This window comes from Thamnophis sirtalis, unplaced genomic scaffold, assembly GCF_051295495.1.
Source record: "Thamnophis sirtalis isolate CommonGarterSnake01/CBP01778 unplaced genomic scaffold, rThaSir2_p1.2 scaffold_8, whole genome shotgun sequence".
Classification (NCBI taxonomy): domain Eukaryota; kingdom Metazoa; phylum Chordata; class Lepidosauria; order Squamata; family Natricidae; genus Thamnophis; species Thamnophis sirtalis.
In genome coordinates, this window is record NW_028261388.1 from 12,014,481 (window position 1) to 12,037,730 (window position 23,250).

At 44.2% G+C, this 23,250-nt stretch overlaps 1 protein-coding gene across 1 annotated transcript; it reads right to left on the minus strand.

The window, feature by feature from the left end:
- Positions 1-1,338: 1,338 nt before the first annotated feature.
- On the minus strand, positions 1,339-22,636 carry LOC106551204 (high-affinity choline transporter 1). Its single transcript, XM_087721102.1, has 8 exons — positions 21,964-22,636; positions 20,506-20,619; positions 18,416-18,571; positions 16,472-16,620; positions 14,276-14,419; positions 12,498-12,651; positions 7,032-7,249; positions 1,339-2,240 (listed from the first exon to the last, which is right to left on the minus strand). Exons 1-8 carry the CDS (start codon positions 22,271-22,273, stop codon positions 1,731-1,733), a joined length of 1,755 nt encoding a protein of 584 aa, XP_087577228.1. The 5' UTR covers positions 22,274-22,636; the 3' UTR covers positions 1,339-1,730.
- Positions 22,637-23,250: the final 614 nt, after the last annotated feature.

A 23,250-nucleotide genomic window follows, 5' to 3' on the forward strand; every position in this document is an offset into this window, starting at 1 on the left:
TCCAAATTATTCTTGGCATAAAAAGAGCTCCATTATCCAATCAGAAGTACTTGCAAAAGTGTTTCAGCTGCTATAATGCAAAGACACCGCTGTGGTTTTGAATTCTGACCTATCTTCCAACTTTTTATCGTTCCTTGGTAGAAAGTTAGCATCTACCACCCTCCTGGAAAAATGAAATATTTTGAGAAAGATTAAAAAGGCAGAATATTATAATTCCCTAATGAGAAATGGAGAAACATTTTTTTTTGAGGCAGGAAACAGATTCAGTCTTTCTTAATGATACTGAAGAGCAGCTTTTAGAAATGCAGATTTGGTAATCCATTCAAGACAGGATTAGCCCTCACTCAAGATGAAACACGGGCAAAGCCACTGAGCCACAATAGAATTGCCCAACACCCTTTCAGAGCTGAAGTCCAAACTTCAACCAAACTTAGTTCAGACAAACACCTAGGATTTGCATTTCCTCGTTTGCCTATAGAGCCGGCTATGACCCCTACATGACCCCATAGGAATCTGACAACAGCCAATAGAATACGTGTTCTTGCACAGGAGCAGGAAGCTCAAATACAAAGCCCAAAGAAGTTATAACACACCCACAACTCCAGTCGCAAACTCCATTTTGTCAGCTGCCCAGAATCACATGTGGTTCTGCTTCATCAATAAACCATCTTTCCTCCGGGTTCCGTCTACCAGCCAATGCCATCTTGCTCCTACCCGGGGAAGGGCTTTCTCTGTGGCAGCGCCGGCCCTTTGGAACGAACTCCCCGCCGAGATTCGGACCCTCACCTCTCTCCAGGCCTTCCGAAAAGCCGTTAAAACCTGGCTGTGTCGGCAGGCCTGGGGTTGATGAGTTCCCTCTCGATTGTGTGTCTGTTGGTTATTTTAAATACTTGTATTTGTAGTTCTAATGTTTCCCTTCCCCTCTTGGGTTTGTGAGCCGCCCTGAGTCCCGCTGGGAATAGGGTGGCATATAAATAAAACGAAACCTGAAACCTGAAACCTTTCCATGTTTCAGTGTCTTTCTCTCAGCTTGGAACTGAACCAGATGGATATTTTCTTCTTACAGCTCAAAGTGTTGTAGTCCGCCTGCAGCCTGCAGAGCTGGCAGCAAAGTTGGACAGTGAGGAGGTTGGAGTGGAACATGGGCCAATCCTGGGGGCTGAGGAAAGCTCAGACGAGGGCTCTACGTCAGAGGCAGAGAGGGAGCTAGATAGCAGGGAGGCAGAGGAACAGCTGGAGCCTGTTCCCAGGGTGCGCATGCGCAGAGCTGCCAGAAGAAAAGAACAACTAAGAAAGCAGAGTCGACTCAACAGTAAAGCCACACGTTGGAGGTGATTGGCCCCTTCCACAGGAAACTAAAGAGGAACGAATGGGGAGTGGGCTTTTGCAGGAAACAATTCGTTCATCGGTCTGGAAAGTTCCGTTTGTGAGAAACTCTGGGCCAAGTTTTGCTTTGCTCTGTGTTCAGACACTAGTTACCTGGCCACGTTCCTATGGAGATAAGGTGTGTGTGGATAAACATTCCTCCGAAAGAATGTTTAATAAGCCTCGCTGACTGTGAATGAAAGGAATTCACAGTTGTGTATATAATAGAGGTTTGGTTGGGACTAAGACTTTGCTTTTGCTTTCTAAGGAAGCCTGGGTCAGAACACAAAGGATCTTCCCAACAATCGGTGATAACAGAAGAATGATACCGTCAAATATCTTTCATAACCGCTTTCTCCGCTTGCTTAAAATTCTGGGTTTTTTCGAACTTCCATCTGCCTTTCTCCCCAGGAAACGGGAACGGGCACTGTGTCATCCGTGATAACTCGGCAGACGTCCCATTCAGCAGGAAGGATCCCGCTCTTAAACATAAAGCTGGCCAGGTGGGAAGATGAGAAGATGGTGAGTAGCGTGAGCAGCATGGTGACCACCTTGAATGGGAAGAGCTGGGCGTAGACACCTTCTACAACCGAGCATCCCGGGTAGCAGATCACAGGAGGAATCTTCAGGGATGGTTCTCCTGCCAATAACCGAAGAAGAAAGCCAAGGGAGAACCCAACCGCTGAGCCGTAGGTGTTGGTGCTGGGAAGGAACAGAGCACAACACAACTGGGGGAAGAGGAGGGTATACACGAGCTCGCCACTCAAGAACCAGAGGTCATAAATCGAAGGGGAGTAGAAAGCCAGAACAGCTGAAATTATCCCAAACACCACCATGGAGATCCTCATGGCCCATAGGACCTCGTTCTCTGTGGCCTGTAGAAAATCAAAGAGAGAGAGGAGGGAAAGGGAGGGGAAAATTGCCTCCAAATTAAAATAGGTGCAAATTCATTAACAGTTGGCCCTAATCTCATAAAAAAGAATGGCTCTACATTTTAAAATATATATATATAATAATAATTATTATTATTTATAAATTATTAAAAATAAGAGTTCCACTAGGACAGGGATGGTGAATCTTTTCAGCACCAAGTGCCCATACTGGAATTTGCATGCATGTGCGCATGCGGGGGTTCCAGAAACCTGAACTCCAGCTAACCAGTGCGCACATGCTTGTTTTTTGGCTGGTTTTTTTTTGGGGGGGGGGCTTTTTTCAGGCTGCTTTTCGGTCATTTTTCAGGCCTGAAAAATGGCCCAAAAAAGCTCCCCAAACAGCCTGGAAAAATGGATGTTTTGGGGGACATTTTCAGGCCGTGAAGACCAGCTGGTCGGCGTGCATGAAGAGCAGCTGGCGAAGCAAGACTGTTGGTGGCGCAATACTGGAAGAAGGAAGATTTGCCTACTATTCAAGAATGGACATTAAAAGTTAACAAACCTTGCAGAGATGGCTAAAATGTCAGCATATCTCAAGGATCACTCAAACGAGAGATATAAACTGGAGTGGAGAAGATGGATTGACTATATTCAAAATAAATATGGGAACTAAGAAATTCCAGATAGTTTATGACCGAAGAAACAAGGAATGATATAATCTGTTTAGAGTTAGCCTAGCAAAGAGGAGTTAAAGCTCAAATGAAAGATGATACTAACTTTCTTTAAGTTTATTTTAGAATATTTCATTTCATTTTCATTTTATTAGGATTTATAGGCCGCCCTTTTCCCTGAGGGGACTCAGGGCGGCTTACAATCATTAGGGAGGGGGTGCAGTTCAAAAATAAACAATATGTGAACAAAGTAAAATAATAAAAACACAACTTGCATTCAACACTCAACACTCGGGTGGGGCAAATGAGAAGCTTATCCCCAGGCCTGTTGGGATAGCCAGGTCTTGAGGGCTGTGCGGAAGGCCTGGACGGTGGTGAGGGTGCGTATCTTTGTTAAAGATTTATACCCTGTATTGGTTCTGGGAAATCGAGGGGGGGGAAGGTTTGGGAGGTGGGGGGTTTGGGTGGGGAGGACAGGGAGGGGGAGGTAAACATTTGTAAAAGTTTTTTTTCTAAAATTTTCAAAAAAAAAAGCACAGCTGGCGACGGCGCGCATGCCCACAGAGAGGACTCTGCATGCCACCTCTGGCACCTGTGCCATAAGTTTGCAATCAGGGCACTAGGAAATTGTGAAAAGCAGAAGAAAGGAATCGGGAGACAAGTCGAGGCTTCTAGAGACATGGTCTTGGCTTGCCTCTTTAGTTTGAATTATTATCAAACTCCGGGACTAGATTCATTGCAACTACGTGTAGTGAACATACTAGTCATAAGTGCCCAGAGGGGAGGATCAAAACCTGTGTGAAGGTAGTGGTGGTATTGTGGTTGAAGCCTCTTCCCCTTTGTCCATGGAAAGGTTTTGAATGTGATACTTTGCCTGCCATTTTGCAGGTTGGGGTTTGCTTCCAATTAATGACCATTTAAAAAAAAGATTTGATTGAAATTGTAGTAGCGTAAAATGCAAATGAAAGCAAAGATAATAAGGACATGGAAAAGGATAAGAAAGGGAGAGAGGTATAGAATAAAGGAAGGAAAAAGGGCATTGATTTCCAATTATTTCCATTGCAGTAAAACACAAAATCAAATTACAGCTTCACCTTTTTTTTTGTTTATGTACTTAGTAATTACTAGCCATATCCATAACAAACTAGCACTAATCTAATTAGCAAAACCCAAAATCAGGAGTTCATTTTTTTCTGTCTCAAGCAAAAAGCTCAGTAGTGATTTCCCATTTAACAACCCCATTTAAATTGGGGGTCAATATTGGTCCTAAGTCGAAGTCAATCTATACAATATAATAGCAGAGTTGGAAGGGACCTTGGAGGTCTTCTAGTCCAACACCCTGCCTAGGCAGGAAACCCTATACCATTTCAGACAGATGGCTATCCAACATTTCTTAAAGACTTCCAGTGTTGGGGCATTCACAACTTCTGGAGGCAAGCTGTTCCACTGATTAATTGTTCTAACTGTCTGGAAATTTCTCCTCAGTTTTAAGTTGCTTCTCTCCTTGATTAGTTTCCACCCATTGCTTCTTGTTCTATCCTCAGGTGCTTTGGAAAATAGTTTGACTCCCTCTTCTTTGTGGCAACACCTGAGATATTGGAACACTGCTATCATGTCTCCCCTAGTCCTTCTTTTCATTAAACTAGACCAGTGTTTTTCAACCTTTTTTGTGCAAAGGCACACTTTTTTCATGAAAAAAATCACGAGGCACACCACCATTAGAAAATGTTAAAAAAATCTAACTCTGTGCCTATATTGACTATATATAAAGTGTTTTTCCCACGGCACACCTTACACTATGTCACGGCACACTAGTGTGCCACGGCACAGTGGTTGAAAAACACTGAACTAGACATACCCAGTTCCTGCAACCGTTCTTCATATATTTCATCCTCCAGTCCCCTAATCATCTTTGTTGCTCTTCTTTGCACTCTTGCTAGTCTCCACATCTTTTTTACATCGTGGTGACCAAAACTGAATGCCATATTCCAAGTGTGGCCTTACCAAAGCATTATAAAGTGGTATTAACACTTCACGTGATCTTGATTCTATCCCTCTGTTTATGCAGCCTAGAACTGTGTTGGCTTTTTTGGCAGCTGCTGCACATGGCTGGCTCATATTTAAATGGTTGTCCACTAGGACTCCAAGATCTCTTTCACAGTTACTACTGTTGAGCAAGGTACCACCTATACTGCGTGGCACGACAAAACCGCGCTCGACTAAAGCGTGCCCGATTAAACCGCGTCGCTGACGTCATCAACAGGGCGACAACAGCGAGCGCGGAGAAAGAAGGGCGCTTTAAATAGCGCTTTGAAAGCAAGCCGATTCAAGTTAAGGTAAGGGTTAGGGTTAGGGTTAGGGTTAGGTTAAGGGTTAGGGTTAGGGTTAGGGTTAGGTTTAGGTTTAGGGTTAGGTTAAGGGTTAGGGTTAGGGTTAGGTTTAGGGTTAGGTTAAGGGTTAGGTTTAGGGTTAGGTTAAGGGTTAGGTTTAGGGTTAGGTTTAGGGTTAGGTTTAGGGGGGTTAGGTTTAGGTTTAGGGGTTAATTTTAGGTTTAGCGTTTACAGCATGCTTTTTTCTCCGCTCTGTTGTCGCGCTGTGATGACGTCAGCTACGTGGTTTTGTCGAGTGCCCTTTAGTCGAATGCGGTTTTGTGGTGGAACCCCTGTACTGTACCTGTTCATTTCGTTTTTCTTGCCTAAATGTAGAACCTTACTCTTTTCACCATTGAATTTCATTTTATTAGATAGTGCCCAATGTACACATCAGGTTTGTAATTATTGCAACTTTTAATGAATGAAAGAAGAATTGAAAAAAATGTAGAGATTAGGGACGACATGCAACATTTATGACCATTTTAAATTCTTTCTTCTCAGACACAAAAGATACGACTGTTGAGGAACCTTTAAATATCAGGAGATACTTTTTTTGAAAAAGGAATTTCTCCTATCCTGCTCTACATGTAGTCCTCAACTTACGATCACAATTGAGCTCAAAATTCTTGTTGTTAAGTGAGTCAGTGGTTAAGTGAGTTGTATCCCATTTGATGACTTTTCTTGCCACCATTGTTAAGTAAAGCACTGCAGTTATTAAATTAGCACTATACTTGTAAAATTAATCTGGTTTCCCCATTGATTTTGTTTGTTAGAAGATTGCCAAAAATGCAAAACATGACCCCCAGGATACTGCAACACGTCATAAATATGAGTCAGTTGCCAAGCATCTGAATTTTGATCACAGGACCCTGGAGATGTTACAACGGCCGCACATGTGGAAAATGGTCATAAGTTACTTTTTTCAGTGTCATTGTGACTTCGAATAGTCACTAAACGAATGATTGTAAGTTGAGAACTACATATAGTGCTGAGCTGGCATAGTGGTTAGAGTACAGTACTGCAGGCTACTTCAGCTGACTGCTAGTTGCAGTTCGGCAGTTCAAATCTCATCAGGCTCCAGGTTAATTCAGCCTTCCGTCCTTCCAAGGTGGATAAAATGAGGACCCGAATTGCTGGGAGCAATAGGCTGACTCTGTAAACTGCTTAGAGAGGGCTGTAAAAGCACTGTGAAGAGGTATATACCGTATTTTTTGGACTATAAGACGCACCGGTGTATAAGACGCACCAAGATTTCAAAGAGGTAAATCAGGAAAAAAAAGTTTTTGTTTCCCCGGTCCCTGGGAGCACTCTGCAGGCTTCAGCAGGGCTTGGGGAAGGCAAAAATGCCCTCATTTTTCCACCAAAACGGGCACATTTTTCCATTTCCCCAGCCCTGCTGAAGCCTGCAGAGTGCTTCTGGGGGGTGAGGGAAGGCAAAAACGCCCCTGTTTTTGTGAAAAAGACTAATTTTTTGCCCGTTTTTCACAAAAAATGGAATGAGGGAGCGGGGCTTTAGGGGGGGGGCAAAAATAGCTGTATTTGGTGTATAAGATGCACCAACATTTCCATGCTCTTTTAGGGGGAAAGGTGCGTCTTATACTCCGAAAGATACAGTAAGTCTAAGTGCTACTGCTAGTGCTATAATAATGGTCCTGTATCATTTTCCCCTTCAGGGAAAAGGGCGGCATATAAATGCAATAAATCAATTCAATTCATTTGTGGTAGACAAGCATTAACTATTCACCCTTTACCTTTCTCCGGAATATTTTCTTATAGATGTTGTGAGCACACATGGAACTGGCAGAGAGCAGAGCAGAATCACCTGAGGACATCACAGCGGCTGCGATGGCACCCAAACCACCGATGGAGATGTACGTCGGGCAGAGATGCTGAAGGACTAGCGGGAGTATGAGAGCGGACTCGTTTCTTTCGTACGGGGTGGGGAGGCCGTAGTCAGTCTGGTTCCAGTCTGAAAAAGGAAACACAGAAGTGTCATTTTCAAAGGTTGCTTCAGAATTCAATCAGTGGTGCTCTTTGTATGTGACATCGGCTCTAAGGTTGTTATATGGTAAGTGTTGTGGCCCACCAGCAGCCAGTGGAGCTGGCGGCAGACTCAGACAGTGAGGAGGTTGGGGAGGAACAGGGGCCAGTCCTGGAGTCTGGGGAAGGCTCTGATGAGGGCTCTGCATTGGAGGCAGAGATGGGGCCAGGGTTGTCTGGCAATTATCAGCTGCCTTCAGAGTCAGACATCAGTGGGGCAGAAGAACAGCTGGAGCCTGTTCCCAGTGTGCGCATGCGCCGAGCTGCCAGGAGAAGGGAACAGCTAAGGAACAAGGATCGAGTTAGGAGTAAAGCCACAGGTGGACTGTGAATGGCCCCTCCTATCAGGAATAAAGAGGGGTGAAAGGGGAGTGGAGTTTGCAGGAGACAATTAGTTCAATTCATTAGGGTGAAGATCTGTTTCTGACTTTTGTCAAGTATTGTCTGCTATAGAGTGGCGTTTGGAAGATATCGGCCTGGCAGCTCTCCAAGCCTGATAAAGGTCTGTAGTTGTGAAATCTCATGAAAGACTGTTGGCCGGGACTTTGATGGAGAGGAATTCCCTTTAACCTAAATAAAAGAGGTTTTATCGGGACAAGGAATTGGCTTCGTGCTCTTGGGAAGCCTAGGTCAGAACACCAGGGATGTCAAACTCGTGTTGTCAGGGCGGCATCACATGACATATTGCGACTTTTCCCCCTTTTCGCTAAACTGGGCATGGGCACGTGACATGGGTTGGAAGTTTGACAGCCCTATTATATGCCCAAAGAGGGAAAGAATAACGGTAGATCTCAATTACAACCATTCATTTTAGTGACTGTTCAAAGTTAGAATGGCATCCCCCAAAAATGATTTAATAGCACTCAGACTTATATACCGCTTTACAGCCCTCTCTAAGTGGTTTACAGAGTCAGCCTATCGCCCCCAATAATCCGAGTCCTCATTTTACCAACCTCGGAAGGATGGAAGGCTGAGTCAACCTTGAGCCGGTGAGAATCGAACTGCCAAATTGCAGGCAGCTGGCAGTCAGCAGAAATAGCCTGCAGGACTGCATTCTAACCACTACGCCACCACGGCTCTTATTACCAGTTTTCACACTTAACAATGCATTGTAGAACCCTGATGGTCACATGATCAAAATTTGGATGCTTGGCAAATCTTCATATTTATGACGGTCTCGGGATGAGGTGATCACCTTTTGCGGCCATCTGGCAAGCAAAGTCAGTGGGGAAGCCAGATTCACTTAACAACTGATCGACTGTATTTGACAACCGGCATGTATATTTATGACAGTTGCACTGTCCAAGGGTGATTGATCATCATTTCTAACCTTTCTAGGTGGCTTTCTACAAGCAAAGTCCACACGATTCACTTAACAACCGTAGTGATTCACTTAACAACTGAGGCAAAAAGGTTGCAAAATGTGGCACGACTCACTTAACAAATGTCTTGCTTAGCAACAGAAATGTTGTGCTCCACTGTGGTTGTAAATTGAGCACTACCGTGTTTCCCCCAAAATAAGATAGGGTCTTATTTTCTTTTGACAACCTCCCCCCCCCCAAAAAAAATAAGCGCTTGGCCTTATTTTCGGGGAGGTCTTATTATTTTTGAGATGCAGGAGGCGGCGAGCGTGGTCACCTCATGGCTGCTGCTGTGTTGCAATATTTTCAGGGAGGGCTTATTTTCAGGGGAGGGCTTATTTTAGTGCATGCGCTCAAAACCCCGATTGGGTTTATTATCCAGGCAGGTCTTATTTTTGGGGAAACAGGGTACCTATAGTATATTTTCACAATGGAAGTATGGACTTTTAAATGGATGGCAAAAACTGATGGCTTTCCTGAGAGACAATAACATGAATAAATAGTAAACAATTTTTAGTTAACTACAATAATAATAAGGAAATGTTGATGGATAATATTTAATGATATATACAGGTGTGTTGTACTAGTAAAAGTAATTCGGACAGAAGCATTAATTTGTGAGTTGGGTGGGGGGAAAGGGGAGGGCATGTTAGATATCCTACTAATTGACTCTCTTTTAGAATATGTTATAAAGATGTAAAGTTATGGTAGACTCATTGAGATTGTGAAAGTATGCCAGTAGGTGGTTGTGTCTTTAAATATAAATGATTTTAGAAAAAAAAAGTTTAAGTAAGTGTAATCAAATACAGTGATAGTACAATACATAAATTCTAAAATGTACAACTTAATTTGAATGAAGTATAGGTAATGATTGTGGAAGAAACGCACGAAATGTATCTGTACCAATAGATACGCTTTCTACAAGATGTAATGAAAGATAATTCGTTTTTTTTTCTTTTTGTGTGTAATAAAAACAATAAAAAATCTTTTTTTAAAAAAATAACATGAATAAATTTCTTTTGACTTAAAGAGAAGATAAGGAGGGAAAAAATCAACTTTTTGGGAATCAAGGATTAAATTTAATCTGACTACAGAAATGTTGAATTAAGGTCAAGGTTACAGTTGTTTGAATATATGTTTATTCATATTTGATCAATATTTGAACCAAAAGCCTAGCTTCTGCATGGGTGCAGCTGTGCTAGGTGACTTTGAAGTTCATTTTTGATGCAAGTTATTCTATTTATTGTCTACTTTTATTGATTGAGGTATAGTACTTTTAATATTGTATTTCGTATATGCTGCTTTGAATATATTTTGTGAAATATTATATACGCACTGACCAGGTTTCTGGGCAGCTATCCAAGATGATATGCATGGTGGCTTAAGCATCTTCCCAAAATTATTTTTACAAAATGTTAGACATTTCACAGGATCACCAGATGACATGTTCTTGTACCTCTGAGCATGTAGATTCGGTCAAGAATGCTAAAATTTGCATTTTTACACGAGATATTACAAGTCGTGCACCATGTCAAAAAAAGCTTCATCAAAGAAGGCGGAAACCTTGTGGAAATGTGGGATTTGCACATGTGAGGTGTGTGTAATTTCTTACCCACTTTTTTCATTAGTGAAAGCAATGGCAAAACAGGATTAATTTTTTTAAAAAAATCAAAAAATGTTGTGAGCTGACCAGAGGAGAAATGGGTAGGCCAGCTCTCTCAGAGATTCTATGTCCTTGATCCTGTTTTGTTTTGTTTTAATTGAGACCGCCTCCTGCCACATACCTCCCAACGACCAATTAGATCTCACAGGTTGGGCCTTCTCCGGGTGCCGTCGACCGGACAATGCCGGCTGGCGGCTCCTCGGGGTAGGGCCTTCTCTGTAGCTGCTCCCGCCCTGTGGAACGATCTACCCGTAGAGATCCGGACCCTTCTCACTCTCTCGGCCTTCCGAATAGCCACTAAAACCTGGCTGTTCCGGCAGGCCTGGGGCTGTTGAACAAGGTCCAGCCCCACTTAAATGGAATGTATGGTGTGCTGTTTTTTAAATTATATCTCACGTTATTTTTCTAATTCTTATTTTTATCTTGCTGTAAGCCCCCCAGAGTCCTACGGGATTGGACGGCATACAAATTTATTAAATTGCTAAATTGAAATTGTTTAAAAATACAAAGATAAAAAAAACTAATCATCATCATCTTCTTTTAATGACCCCATAATCCCTTGCAGGGTAGAGTCTGTGCAAATGAATGGAGCTGAGTGTTTACTGGCCGGATGCCCTTCCTGTCGCCAATGCGGAGCTTGGTTCAGCAGATGTATTCTCATTGTACCCAGAGAGAGAAACATCCCACTCTCCCTAGCATTGAACTCACACAGCCTCCTGATTGTGAGGCGAGAGCTCCACCTCTAGGCCAACGCATCACTCAAAAAGATTAAAAAAAAACTAATGCAAACTATGAAAAGTATTTTTAGCTTCCTCAAGGCTAGCTCTATATTCCTTTATATATGATATTCAGGGGTGGGCTTAAATTTTTTTAGCAACGGGTTCTCGGCCTGGTTGCTGGCTGGCCATTGTGGGCGTGGCAATGGTAGGCGTGACCTAGTTACATTGGAGGGTTTTTTTCGCCCTCCCCGGATTCCGGAGGTTTTCTTCAAGCCTCCGGGAGGGCGAAAACGACCTCCCCTGGGCTCCAGAAGCCCTCAGGAGGCCAGAAATGGGCCTGTTTCCAGTCTTCCAGAATTTCCAGGGACACCCGTTTTTTGCCCTCCCCGAGCCTCTGCACAGGCCCTGAACTTACCTGGCATCCCAAACGGACCACATGGGTCTCCTGGGAGAGGCGGGGTGGGAGGGATGGGGCAGGGTGGGCGGGGCCAGCCAAGGGTGGGATTTGCAGGTCCTCTGAACTGGGCAAATTCTTAGCTAGAGGTTCTCCCGAACCCGTGCAAACCCACACCAGCCCACACCTGGTGATACTGCTTTGTGTTAATAAATATTTTTATACCAGGACTCTTGAACCAGTGGTGGGTTCCGTATCCTGTTGCAACCGGTACGGTGCAATGGGGCTGGACGTCCACCACATGCACGCGTCCATGTCTATTTACCGCCCACGATGCTCCATGATGCTCCAGCTGCTCGGCGGAGTGTCGCACAGGAGCCGTACACTCCGTGCACGTAAGCCCCAATCGGCTCAAATACAGGTAAGGAGAGCGGGCGGGTGGGCCCTCCGGAGCACTGGACCGGAACGGTACCTGGTGCTCCCAGCAGGCACCAGTACGCCCGTACCGGGGCGTACCAGTCGTATCCCACCACTGCCTTGAACTGATTAGGACGTAAACAGAGGTGGGTTCCTACCGGTTTGACCCGGTTCGGCCAAGTAGGTAGTAACTTGGCCCATCCACACCCCTGAATTGGTTCATCTTGTTTTTTTGCTTCTGCCCATGCGCAGAAGCATTTTCTACCTACTGAGCATGCGTGTGCATGCCCGAAGCACATGCAGGCCCGAAGCACACGTTCCTGAGAGAACCGGCAGTAGAAGAAGCTGGAACCCACCCCTGGATGTAAGAGTTTATTCAACATTTATTCAAATCAGTGTTTCTTGATCTCAGCAACCTTAAGATGTAAAGATTTCAACTCCACGAATCGGAGAAGAATTCTGAGGGATTCTGGGAGTTGAAGTCCACACATCTTAAAGTTGCTGAGGTCAAGAAACACTGACCTAGAGGAACGGACCCTCCCACAGTATGGCAACAGCTCTACTAGGGCTGAGCCACCCAAATTGTGGCTCTACCTTTCCAATTCTTGTTCAGCCATGGTTACCTGTGGAGGCAGCAACCGCTCCTATCAATACAGAAGGGATAGCCATGATGAAGCAGCCCAGTCCAGAGAAATAGGAAATTAATCTGGCTTCTTTGTGGGAGGAAGCTGCGAGAACTCGCTGGAAATAGGTTTGCCATGGGATGGACCCAAGCACCTGGAAGGAAAGGAGAATCTTGAACTGAAATAAAAACAAGATATGACGGTATTCCTGATCATAGTCAAAAAGTCAAAACTTAAATTTAAACCAGGTGGCCTTTAACCTAACAATTGGGATGACTTTGGAAAGTTTATTTAACATAAGCCACTCTTGGATCATCTCCATAGCTTTCTCTCTGGATCATTCTAGAATTTCTGGGCTCCCTTTGCCTTTCTTAAACTAAAGAAATAGCATTCCAACATCTGCCACCTTAGGATATCATCCCAGTCTGATGTGCATTATGTCAGACCTGACATAATTGCATTTCATCTTATAATTTAGACTTCCGGGTTGCCCGTTGGGCAGTGGTGGGTTTCAAAATTTTTAGAACCTCTTCTGTAGGTGTGGCCTGCTTTGTGGGAATGACTTGCCGGCCATGTGACCGGGTAGGAGTGGCTTGCCAGCCATGTGACCGGGTGGGAGTGGCTTACCAGCCATGTGACCGGGTAGGAGTGGCTTGCCAGCCATGTGACTGGGTGGGAGTGGCTTACCAGCCATGTGACCGGGTGGACGTGGCCAACTTGTAAAATGTAGTGAAACTCACTTAACAACGCTCTTGCTTAGCAACCAAAATGTTGGCTCAGAAACTCTGGCATTTGAAGCACGCAAGTCTTAAAGCTGTCAAGTTACAAGACCCTCACACCTCTAACCCTTTAGAAAAAAAAAACCAGGAGTGTTCAAACTTGACAGCTTTAAGATTTGTGGACTTCAACTCCCAGAATTCCTCCTCCAGTCATGTTGGCTCAGGAACTCTGGCACTGAAGTGTGCAAGTCTTAAAGTTGTCAAGTTACAAGACCCCTGCGCCCCTAACCCTTTAGAAAAAAAACCCCAGGGGTGTTCAAACTTGACAGCTTTAAGACTTGTGGACTTCAACTCCCAGACGTCATCACCGCGCGTCATCACCGCCGCGACAACAGCGCGGCAACAGAAGGGCGCTTTAAAACAGCGCGGCGGCAGAAAGCGGATTTAAATTAAGGTAAGGGTTAGGATTAGTTTTAGGGGTTTGTTTTAGGGTTAGGATTAGGTTAGGTTTAGGTTTAGGTTTAGGTTTAGGTTTAGGGTTAGGGTTAGGTTTAGGGTTAGGTTTAGGATGCTGAGTGCTTGGGAATGCGCGGATTTGCCCTCCGCGATTATGTCATTGCGGTAGGGTCGCGTTTTTCCTTAGCGTTTCGAACGGCGCAAATTAGTCTTCACACTTATGTCTCCGCGGATAAGGGCTTCGCGGATTTGTGGTGGAACCCTGAAAATCAGCTGGTTGGTAGGAGGCGCAGGGACATGTGCAGTAGAGCTGAGCTGGGCAATGGCTCGCATGCCCGCAGAGAGGGCTTTACATGCCATTGGTTTGCCAACACGAACCTAGGATGTATTGTCTATATTACACTGCTATTTATTTTTAATCACTCCTTGTAGAGGGAATTTACCATTTCAGCAACATACCCAGTGGTTATCTATCTGTCATCGGTGGTGAGAAGAAGATATCTTGCCCTTAATTTAGAAGAACCATTGTTTTTATTATTTTTGTTGGATACAGTAAGTGCTCCAAGCCCCCAATTTCCCATCCATTTCAGGAATAGATCTTACCAAGTATAAGAAATCATCCAACCATCTTCCATAAAACTCTGGTTCTATTTTTCCGGTCCAAGGGGTTTGGGATATATTGTAGGTAGCTGTATGAAAAATGTTTTCTGTAGCAGGGTTCATGATGGCGAAAGGGATACAAATCCACTGGCAGCAAAAAACAAAACAAAATCCAGAAACGTTAGAATTAAAATGTTTTCTGATGGGTTTCTGGTAGTCAAAATATTCCATGTGCCCCACAGTCATAATACTGAATTATTTTTAAAAATGCGAATGAATTGAAATAACATGACTTGCTGCTTTCATGTCTTAGTCCCGCCCACTCCTCTGTTCTGACTCCACCCACTTCTTTGTACTTGCCCCTCCCACTTAAATGAGATCCTGTCTCAACTGTGAGTGTATCATGGCTACTTAACTGTTTTACTCATGTAATGTCCGTTTTTCAATGTATATTGCTTTATTGCAGTGACGTGCGGTGAGGTTTATGGCTGGTGAGGCAGCAATTTTTTTAGACTTGGGAACTTCCACTCCCAGAATTCCACAGCCAGGCATGCTCAGTTCCGATTTAAAGCGACAGCATTTGTTTTTCTCCTTTGCTAAATAAGTTTCCTTCTTTCTTTTTCTTTTTCTTCTCCCATCTCCTCCTTCCTCCCTCCCTCTCTCCCTCCCTCCCCCCTCTCAAACACACACACAAAGTTGCACCAGGAGGATGAAGTTTGAAGTCCCCCCCTCCCTCAGACCCACACATATCTTTTCCAGCTGTTTCAGAGAGGATTTCAACTCTGTTCTTGTCTGTCAACATGAAAAGAAAAATATATGTAAAAGGAAAAAGGCAAGAGCTGAGGTCAGGCTGGGCTAGTTGCTGTCAGAGTCACCGTGGATGACTCTGCTTAACTGTTTAAAAAAGCTTTTAAAAACACCCTCTACAGGAGGAAGCAGGAGAACGACGTGCCTCATCTACGTCAGGAATTTTTCAGCTTTTAACTGTTGCTTAACTCTGCTGGAGTGATCATAAAACGCCTAAAGTCAGACTAGATGAGGCACGTCATTCTCCTGCCTCCTCCTGTAGAGGGCGCTTTTTTAGAGGCTTTTTAAAACAGTTAAGCACTAAGCAGAGTCATCCATGGTGACTCTGGCAGCAACTAGCTCAGCCTGACCTCAGCTCTTGCCTTTTTCCTTTTACATTTTTTTTTTTCTTTTCATGATGAGAGTGATGAGGCTCTTCTTCCCTTGCCTCCCCTGACTGCATGTCCCTGCTCTATTGTCTTCTATGGAGTTCAGGCCAGGGGTGGGCTCCAAAAATTTCAGCAATGAATTCTCTGCCCGGTTGCTGGGTGGGCGTGGCCAGGGTGGGTGTGGCCTAGCCGGCCTCCTGCACCACAGCGGTGGGGGCATTTTCACCTTCCTCAGACTCCTCGACCCTTTAGGAGGGTGAAAACTGCCTCCTTTGGGCTCTGTAAGTCCTCTGGAGGGAGGAAACGGGCCCGTTTCCAGCCTTCCAGAACTTCCGGGAGGTCTGTTTCCCCCCTCCTCCCTGAGTCTTGCACTTATCTCTCATCCAAAATAGGTTGCGTGGAGACTCCTGGGAAGAGCAGGGCAGGGTGGAAGGGGTGCGGTAGGAGGGCCCAGACAGGGGAGGGATTTGGAGGTTCTCCAAATCGGCCATAACGTTAGTTACAGGTTCTCCCCAACACAGGTGAGCCCGTAGCAGCCCACCCGTGGTTCAGGCTATTGAATGTTCAGATTATCCTTGGTCTCTGAGGTTTTTTGTTACTAATGCTTCATTATCCAAACTTGGTAACATCATCAGGAGCATAGTTTGGGTAACGAAACATCTGCAAGAAAACAAAAAAACAAGCTCAGAGAACAAGAAAAACACCTCATTTGAGCTCCGAGCGATAAATATTCTTCTTTATTGGTTCAGATTGTCTCCCAATTCATTGAATAGCATGGCCTCAAATTTGTAATCTATGGGACTCTCAGAGATCAGTGCTTCTCAACCTTGGCTACTGTAAGCTATGTGGATTTCGACTTCCAGAATCCCTCAGCCAGCGTGCTAGCTGAGGAATTCTGGGAGTTGAAGTCCATACATTGTATTTTAAAGTTGATAAAATCATAATCGATGAAAACATGCTGGTGTTTCGTTCTGGATTTCCAATCAGGTCCAAGGGTGTGGAAGATAACAAGACAGGAACTTACCAGACTGAGCGATATAAAGATCAGTTGCACCACATCTGTATAGGCCACTGAATACAGACCTCCGAGCAAAGTATAGAATATCACTGTACATGCAGAAATAATGATGGCAACATAACCCTGGATGTCCAAAATGACCTTCATGGTTGCTCCTAGGAAAAGATGCAGTAATTACTACTTAAATTCAGTAATACATTTTGTGCTGTTGCTATTTCTCTTACCCAATATATTAATTTAGTATCTGATAAGCTGGCATTGCCCAGGTATTTATATATTATTTATAGGGGGGAAATGTCCTGACCAAATGTAATTTCTAATGTTGGATTTTTTTTCCTCCTTACCAGAGGGAACCCCCTTGTGGAGTACTGTGAAGCCTGCAAGAGCAACTTCTCCTTGAGCCCTGATTTCGGCAACAATTAAATTAGTTAAAAAGGGTTTCCATGTGCCCCCAGAAGCGTAATTTCTAATGTTGGATTTCCACCCTTACCAGAGGGAGCCCCCTTGTGGAGTACTCTGAAGCTGTTACCACGGCAATTCCACTGCGCTGTACAGTAGAAGCCATTTTAAGGCAGTACAGTAGAAGCCATTTTAAGGCACAACAGGCTGTATCTTAACCGAACACACACACCAAGTGGTGTTAGGGGAGTCTTACCCCCACAGTATTTGTTTCCAGAGACTAAGTCATCTGTGTACCAAGTTTGGTTGAAATTGCTCAAGGTGTTCCAGAGTTATGCTGGAACACACACACACACACACACACACACACACACACACACAGCCGATAGATAGATAGATGGATGGATGGATGGATGGATGGATGGATGGATGGATGGATGGATAGATAGATAGATAGATAGATAGATAGATAGATAGATAGATCTCTTCTAGGCTTATGCTGTACAGACCATGGCACTAAGGCCTTTTCATTTGGAATTAATATTAGTTCTAGCTGAATGAGCCCCAAATTTATGTTGCCAGTTATTAAGTGAATTCCCCCCCCCCGCCCCCACATTTTACAAACTCTTGCAACAATTGTTAAGTAAATCACTGCCATTCAGTTAGTAGCATGGTTGTTAATTGAATATGGCTTCCCCATTGAGAAGGGTTTGTCAGAAGGTTGGAAAAAGTGATCACATGATGCTGGGACACTGCAACGGTCGTAAGTACATGCCGGTTGCCAAGCATCTAAATTTTGATCAGGTGACCTTGGGGATGCTGCAACAGTCATAAGTGTGAAATATGGCCATAGGTCACTTTTTTTTAGTGCTGTCACAATGTTAAATAATCACTAAATGAGCTGTTATAAGTTGACGACTACCTGTATACCAGTGGTGGGTTCCGGGCTATACGGCCCGGTACGGGTGTACTGTTAGTAGCCGGGAGCAGCTTGTTGGCCCACCCACCCACCCGCCCACGTTCTATGGCTCTTTATAATGTGACCGGCCAACTGTGCACGTGCGCCGCACACAGCGTGCGGTGCCTGCATGACCACTACCGAGCAGTTGGGTGTTGCAGGATGGTGGAATGCGCATGCTTGTGCAGCGCACATGTCCAACCAGGACGCCCGGCCCCGCGCGCAGCATACTGGTTGCGACAGGATCCAGAAGTGGAGTTCTTGCCTCACAATCAGGAGACTGTGAGTTCGATCCTAGGTAGAAGCAGATATTTCTCTCTCGGCACACTGAGAATATATCTACTGGACAAAACTCCGCATTGGCAACAGGAAAGGCATCTGGCCAGTAAACACTCAGTTCCATTCAGTTGCCCAGACTCCACCCTATAAGGGATTATGGGGTTGTTAAAAGATGATGACAGTTAAAGTAGTTATTCTGAACATGCCTTCAGTTAACAATAAACCATTTGTAGGATGGAAAACTAATCTCAGCTGTCTTCCCTTGGTTTCTAAATTTAGTTTCTGCCAAGCCAGGTAAAAGACACAAATATTACCTAAAGAGGCAAGAACAGCAGCAAACCAGAATATGTCTGCGATCAATGGAGGAATAAAAAGTAGACAGCCCATCACATTCCCATACATCTCTTGGATTGGATCCATCAGAGTCACGTAATTTCTCCTTCTCATTGGATTGACAAAGAAGAACCCTCCTGTTTGTTTAAAAAAAAGTTGGTTACAATCAGTTATCTTTATGAAACAAAAGGCATCATAGTGTTTCGCAGTACAGGTAAAGGTAAATGTTTCCTCTGTCGGGGTGTGTCCGACTCCATTTCCTAGCTGAGGTAGCCAGCATTGTCCCAAGACATTTCTGTGGTCATGTGACTGGCATGACTATACGCCAAGGCGCACGGAACACAGTTACCTTCCCACCAAAGTGGTACCTATTTATCTACTTGCATTTGCATGCTTTCAAACTGATAGGTTGGCAGGAGCTGAGGTAAGGATGGGAGCTCACCAGTACTGGGTTACGACTGGTACGGCTCGGTACTGGTACGGTACGGTGCTCTGTAGGGCCCGCCCGCGCTCCTTACCTGATGATGTTTCCTAGTTCGGGTAATGAAATGTCCACAAGAAAACAACCAGGCTCAGAGAGCGCCGAAGACCCGCATTTCAACCCTGAGATACAAATATTCTCCTTTACTGATAACTAAAGAGATATTCTATCATTCTGAGCGAAGGGTGCAAGCCACTCATGCACTTCCCAACCAATTTTGTTTCCGGATCATTGACAAATGCACAAACCGGAGTAGATCACTTGAGGTAAAATTAAACATTAAACAAAAATTAAGAATTAAACAAAATTAAACATGTTTAAAATTAAACACGGAGAGATATTTAAGTATTTTCAATAGAACAGAAGAACAGAGTTGGAAGGGACCCTGTAGGTCATCTAGTCCAAGGAAGAGACCCTAAGGGATTTCTGTCAGATAGCAGTCCATTCACTTTTTGAAAGCCTCCTGTGATGAAGCTCCCACAACTTCTGAAGGCAACTTCTGTTCCATTGGTTGATTGTTCTCACTGTCAGAAAATTTATCCTTATTTTAGGTGATTGACCAGTTGATCAATCCTTGATCAGTTTCCATCCATTATTCCTTCTCTGACCTTCAGGTGCTTTGGAAAATAGATTGACCCCTTCCTCTCTGTGGCAGCCCCTCAAATATTGGAAGACTGATATCATATCTCCCCTCGTCCTTCTCTTCACTATACTAGCCATTCCCAGTTCCTGCATCTGTTCAGTGTATGTTTTAGCCTCCAGTCCCCGAATCATCTTGGTTGCTCTTCTCTGCACTCTTTCTAGAGTCTCAACATCATTTTTATAAAGTGGTGACCAAAATTGGATGCAGTAGTCTTGTTGTAGTCTTACTAGGGTATTACAGAATGGTATTAGTACCTCCCTTACTGTATTTTTCGGAGTATAAGATGCAGCAAGGTTTTGAAGAGGAAAATTTCTTTAAAAAGTTGTTGCACTCTGCAAAGCTCCCAAAAACGGCCCTTTTTTTTTCAAAAAAAGGGCATGAATAGGAGGCTTGTAGAGGGGGTGGGGCCCCCAAAACAAGCAAAAAAAGGCCCGTTTTTCATGAAAACGGGCCCTTTTTTTTTCAAAAAGCCTTTAGGGAGCTTAAAGAGTGCTGCTGGGGTCTCGAGAGGCAAAAAAACGGGCCATTTTTCGCTCATTTCTGCCCTCCCCAGCCCCCAGGAGCACTCTGAAAGCCTCCTAAAGGCTATGCACGGCCACTTTGGTGAAGGGGGTGGAGTTTCAGGAAGCAAAAAAATGCTGTATTCAATGTATAAGATGCACCCAGATTTTCAGCCTCTTTTTTGAGGGGAAAAGGTGCGTGTTATACTCCCCAAAATACGGTAATTTTGATTCTAGTGCAGTGTTTCTCAATCTTGGTGACTTTAAGTCCTGTGGACTTCAACTCCCAGAATCCCCCAGCCTGCATAGCTGACTTCAATATTCTGGGAGTTGAAGTCCACAGGACTTAAAGTCACCAAGGTTGAGAAACACTGTTCTAGTGTCTATTCATTTGTCCCCCCCGCCCTCATCACCACAGTTAGTTTTAGAATCTTTTAAAATCTTTACCAACAAGGAGAGACAAAGCAAAGCCAACTGGAGCCTGAACCCACACTAGTCCTCTGGAAGGGTGGTAGACAATTTCAGCCGTGCCGTTGATATAGGCTCCTCCAACCCATGTCGCTGAAAGGCAACGAGGAAAGGGAAAACGAAGTTAATAAAAGATGCGTTGGATAAATTCAGGCAGTCCTTGACTTACGACCAAATTCCCAAAGTTTTGTTGACAGCTGTTAGGTGAATTTCACCCCATTTTTACAACAATTCCTGCCACAGTTGCTAAGTGAATCACTGCCGTTATTAAGTTGGGATGTTCTTAGTCAGCTGCGGAGGATCATCCAATCTTTGACTAAACCTAAGGTTGGCACACCAGCCTTGCATTCACTGTAAGATAATTTATTTATTTATTTATTACACTTATATACCGCTTCATAGGGCTTTCAGCCCTCTCTAAGCAGTTTACAGATTTTTAGCAAATTGAGTCAGCAAATTGCCCCCACAGTCTGGGTCCTCATTTCACCTACCTCGGAAGGATGGAAGGCTGAGTCAACCTTGAGCCGGTGAGATTTGAACCGCTGAACTGCAGATAACAGTCAGCTGAAGTGGCCTGCAGTACTGCACCCTAACCACTGCAATAGCAATAGCAGTTAGACTTATATACCGCTTCATAGGGCTTTCAGCCCTCTCTAAGCGGTTTACAGAGTCAGCATATTGCCCCCAACAACAATCCGGGTCCTCATTTTACCCACCTCGGAAGGATGGAAGGCTGAGTCAACCACTGCGCCATCTTATGCAGAATAATAGTTGGAAGGGACCTTGGAGGTCTTCCAGTCCAACCCTCTGCTCAAGCAGGAGACCCTATAACATTCCAGACAGATGGTTATCCAATCCCGTCTTAAAAACCTCCAGGGTTGGGGCACCCACAACTTTTGGAGGAAAGTTGTTCCGCTGATTAAATGTTCCGTCAGGAATTTTCTCCTGCTCCAACCTCCAGTTGGAGATTGCAGCATCCACAGCTCCTGAAAGCAAACTGTTTCTCTAGTTAATTGTTCTCCTTTCTCCTTATTTCTCAAACTTTCTCCCTGATTAGTTTCCATCCACTGCTTCTTGTCCTTTCTTCCAGTGCTTTGGGGATTAATGGTCCCTTCTTTTTATGTACGACGAGAGCTTTTGCACTGAAAACAAATTCCTTGTGTGTCCAATCACACTTGGCCAATAAAGAATTCTATTCTATTCTATTCTATTCTATTCTGTTCTGTTCTGTTGTTCTGTTCTCTCCTCCTGTCCTATCCTATCCTAAACTCTATTCTAAACTCTAAATTCCACTCTGTTCTACTCTATTCTCTAAACTCTGTTCTGCTCTACTCTTATTTCAGCCCCTTAGATGTAAGAACACTTGCTATCATATTAACCCAGTCCGAAGTAAGCATTAAAGGATGTTACTTATCATTCTGGAGCCTTCGTACTTACCAGTTGCCGTGAACAACCCAATCCAAAAATTCATGTTCCTGCCTCCCACCATGGCTACTTCGCTGGGCTTCTGGTGTTCCTTCGGTCTGGTTTTCCGAGAAGCCCATATTCCAACTGCTAAAATCAGGGCGCAGAATAAAAGCAGAGCTACTAAGCCACTGATATTCAAAGCCATTTCGAATGGACTGAAAATGGACCCGGGGAGCAAGCAAGCGTTACTAGCCGGCCAGAAGAGTCTTAAGGAATACTCCCCAGCCTTGTACAACCCACACAGAGCTTGTGATAGGTCAGGCTTGTCCTCCCTAGACATAACAATTTCTCGGGTCTTTAAATGTTAGATAAGGATTATACTTTTGCTGCTGAGTTGGATGCTCCAAATTCATCCGCCAATATATTTCTTCATAGGAAGTGGATAAAGTTAGAGCTGGTTTTGTTTCGTTTTTAAAATGAGATCGTATTCAGCCATAAGGGATTTTTTTCTTTTCTTTTTCCAGATCTTTTTTTTTTCCTGTCTTAGTTTCTGATCGACCTCAAATTGCAAAATGTGTTAGGGGCACTTGTGTGGAACAGTTCTCTGCTGTGATTCCTACCCACCTATTATTGGTTCCACCACAAAACCACGTTCGACTAAAGCGCGCTCGACGAAACCGCGTAGCTGACGTCATCAACAGGGTGACAACAGCGCGGAGACAGAAGCACGCTGTAAACGCTAAACCTAAAATTAACCCCTAAACCTAAACCTAACCCCCCTAAACCTAATCCTAATCCTAACCCTAAACCTAACCCTTAACCTAATCCTAAACCTAATCCTAATCCTAACCCTTAACCTAACCCTAACCCTAACCCTTAACCTAACCCTAACCCTTAACTTAAACCTAACCCTAACCCTTAACCTAACCCTAAACCTAACCCTAAACCTAACCCTTACCTTAAGTTGAATCGGCTTGCTTTCAAAGCGCTATTTAAAGCGCCCTTCTTTCTCCACGCTCGCTGTTGTCACCCTGTTGATGATGTCAGCGACGCGGTTTAATCGGGCATGGCTTAGTCAAGCACGGTTTTGTCGTGCCACGCCTATTATTAAATATTTGTAAGAAGCTGCATGTGTTGGATTGGACCAACTTAGGTGTATTTGAAAGTATATTGATCTTCATGTTCTACACTCCCATGTAGAAATTTCAAGGAATTAGATCCTGGGTTCCCTACAGGAAGTCCTTGACTTATGACCACATTGAGCCCAACATTTCTGTTGTTAAGTGAGACATCTGTTGAGTTTTGCCCCATTTTACG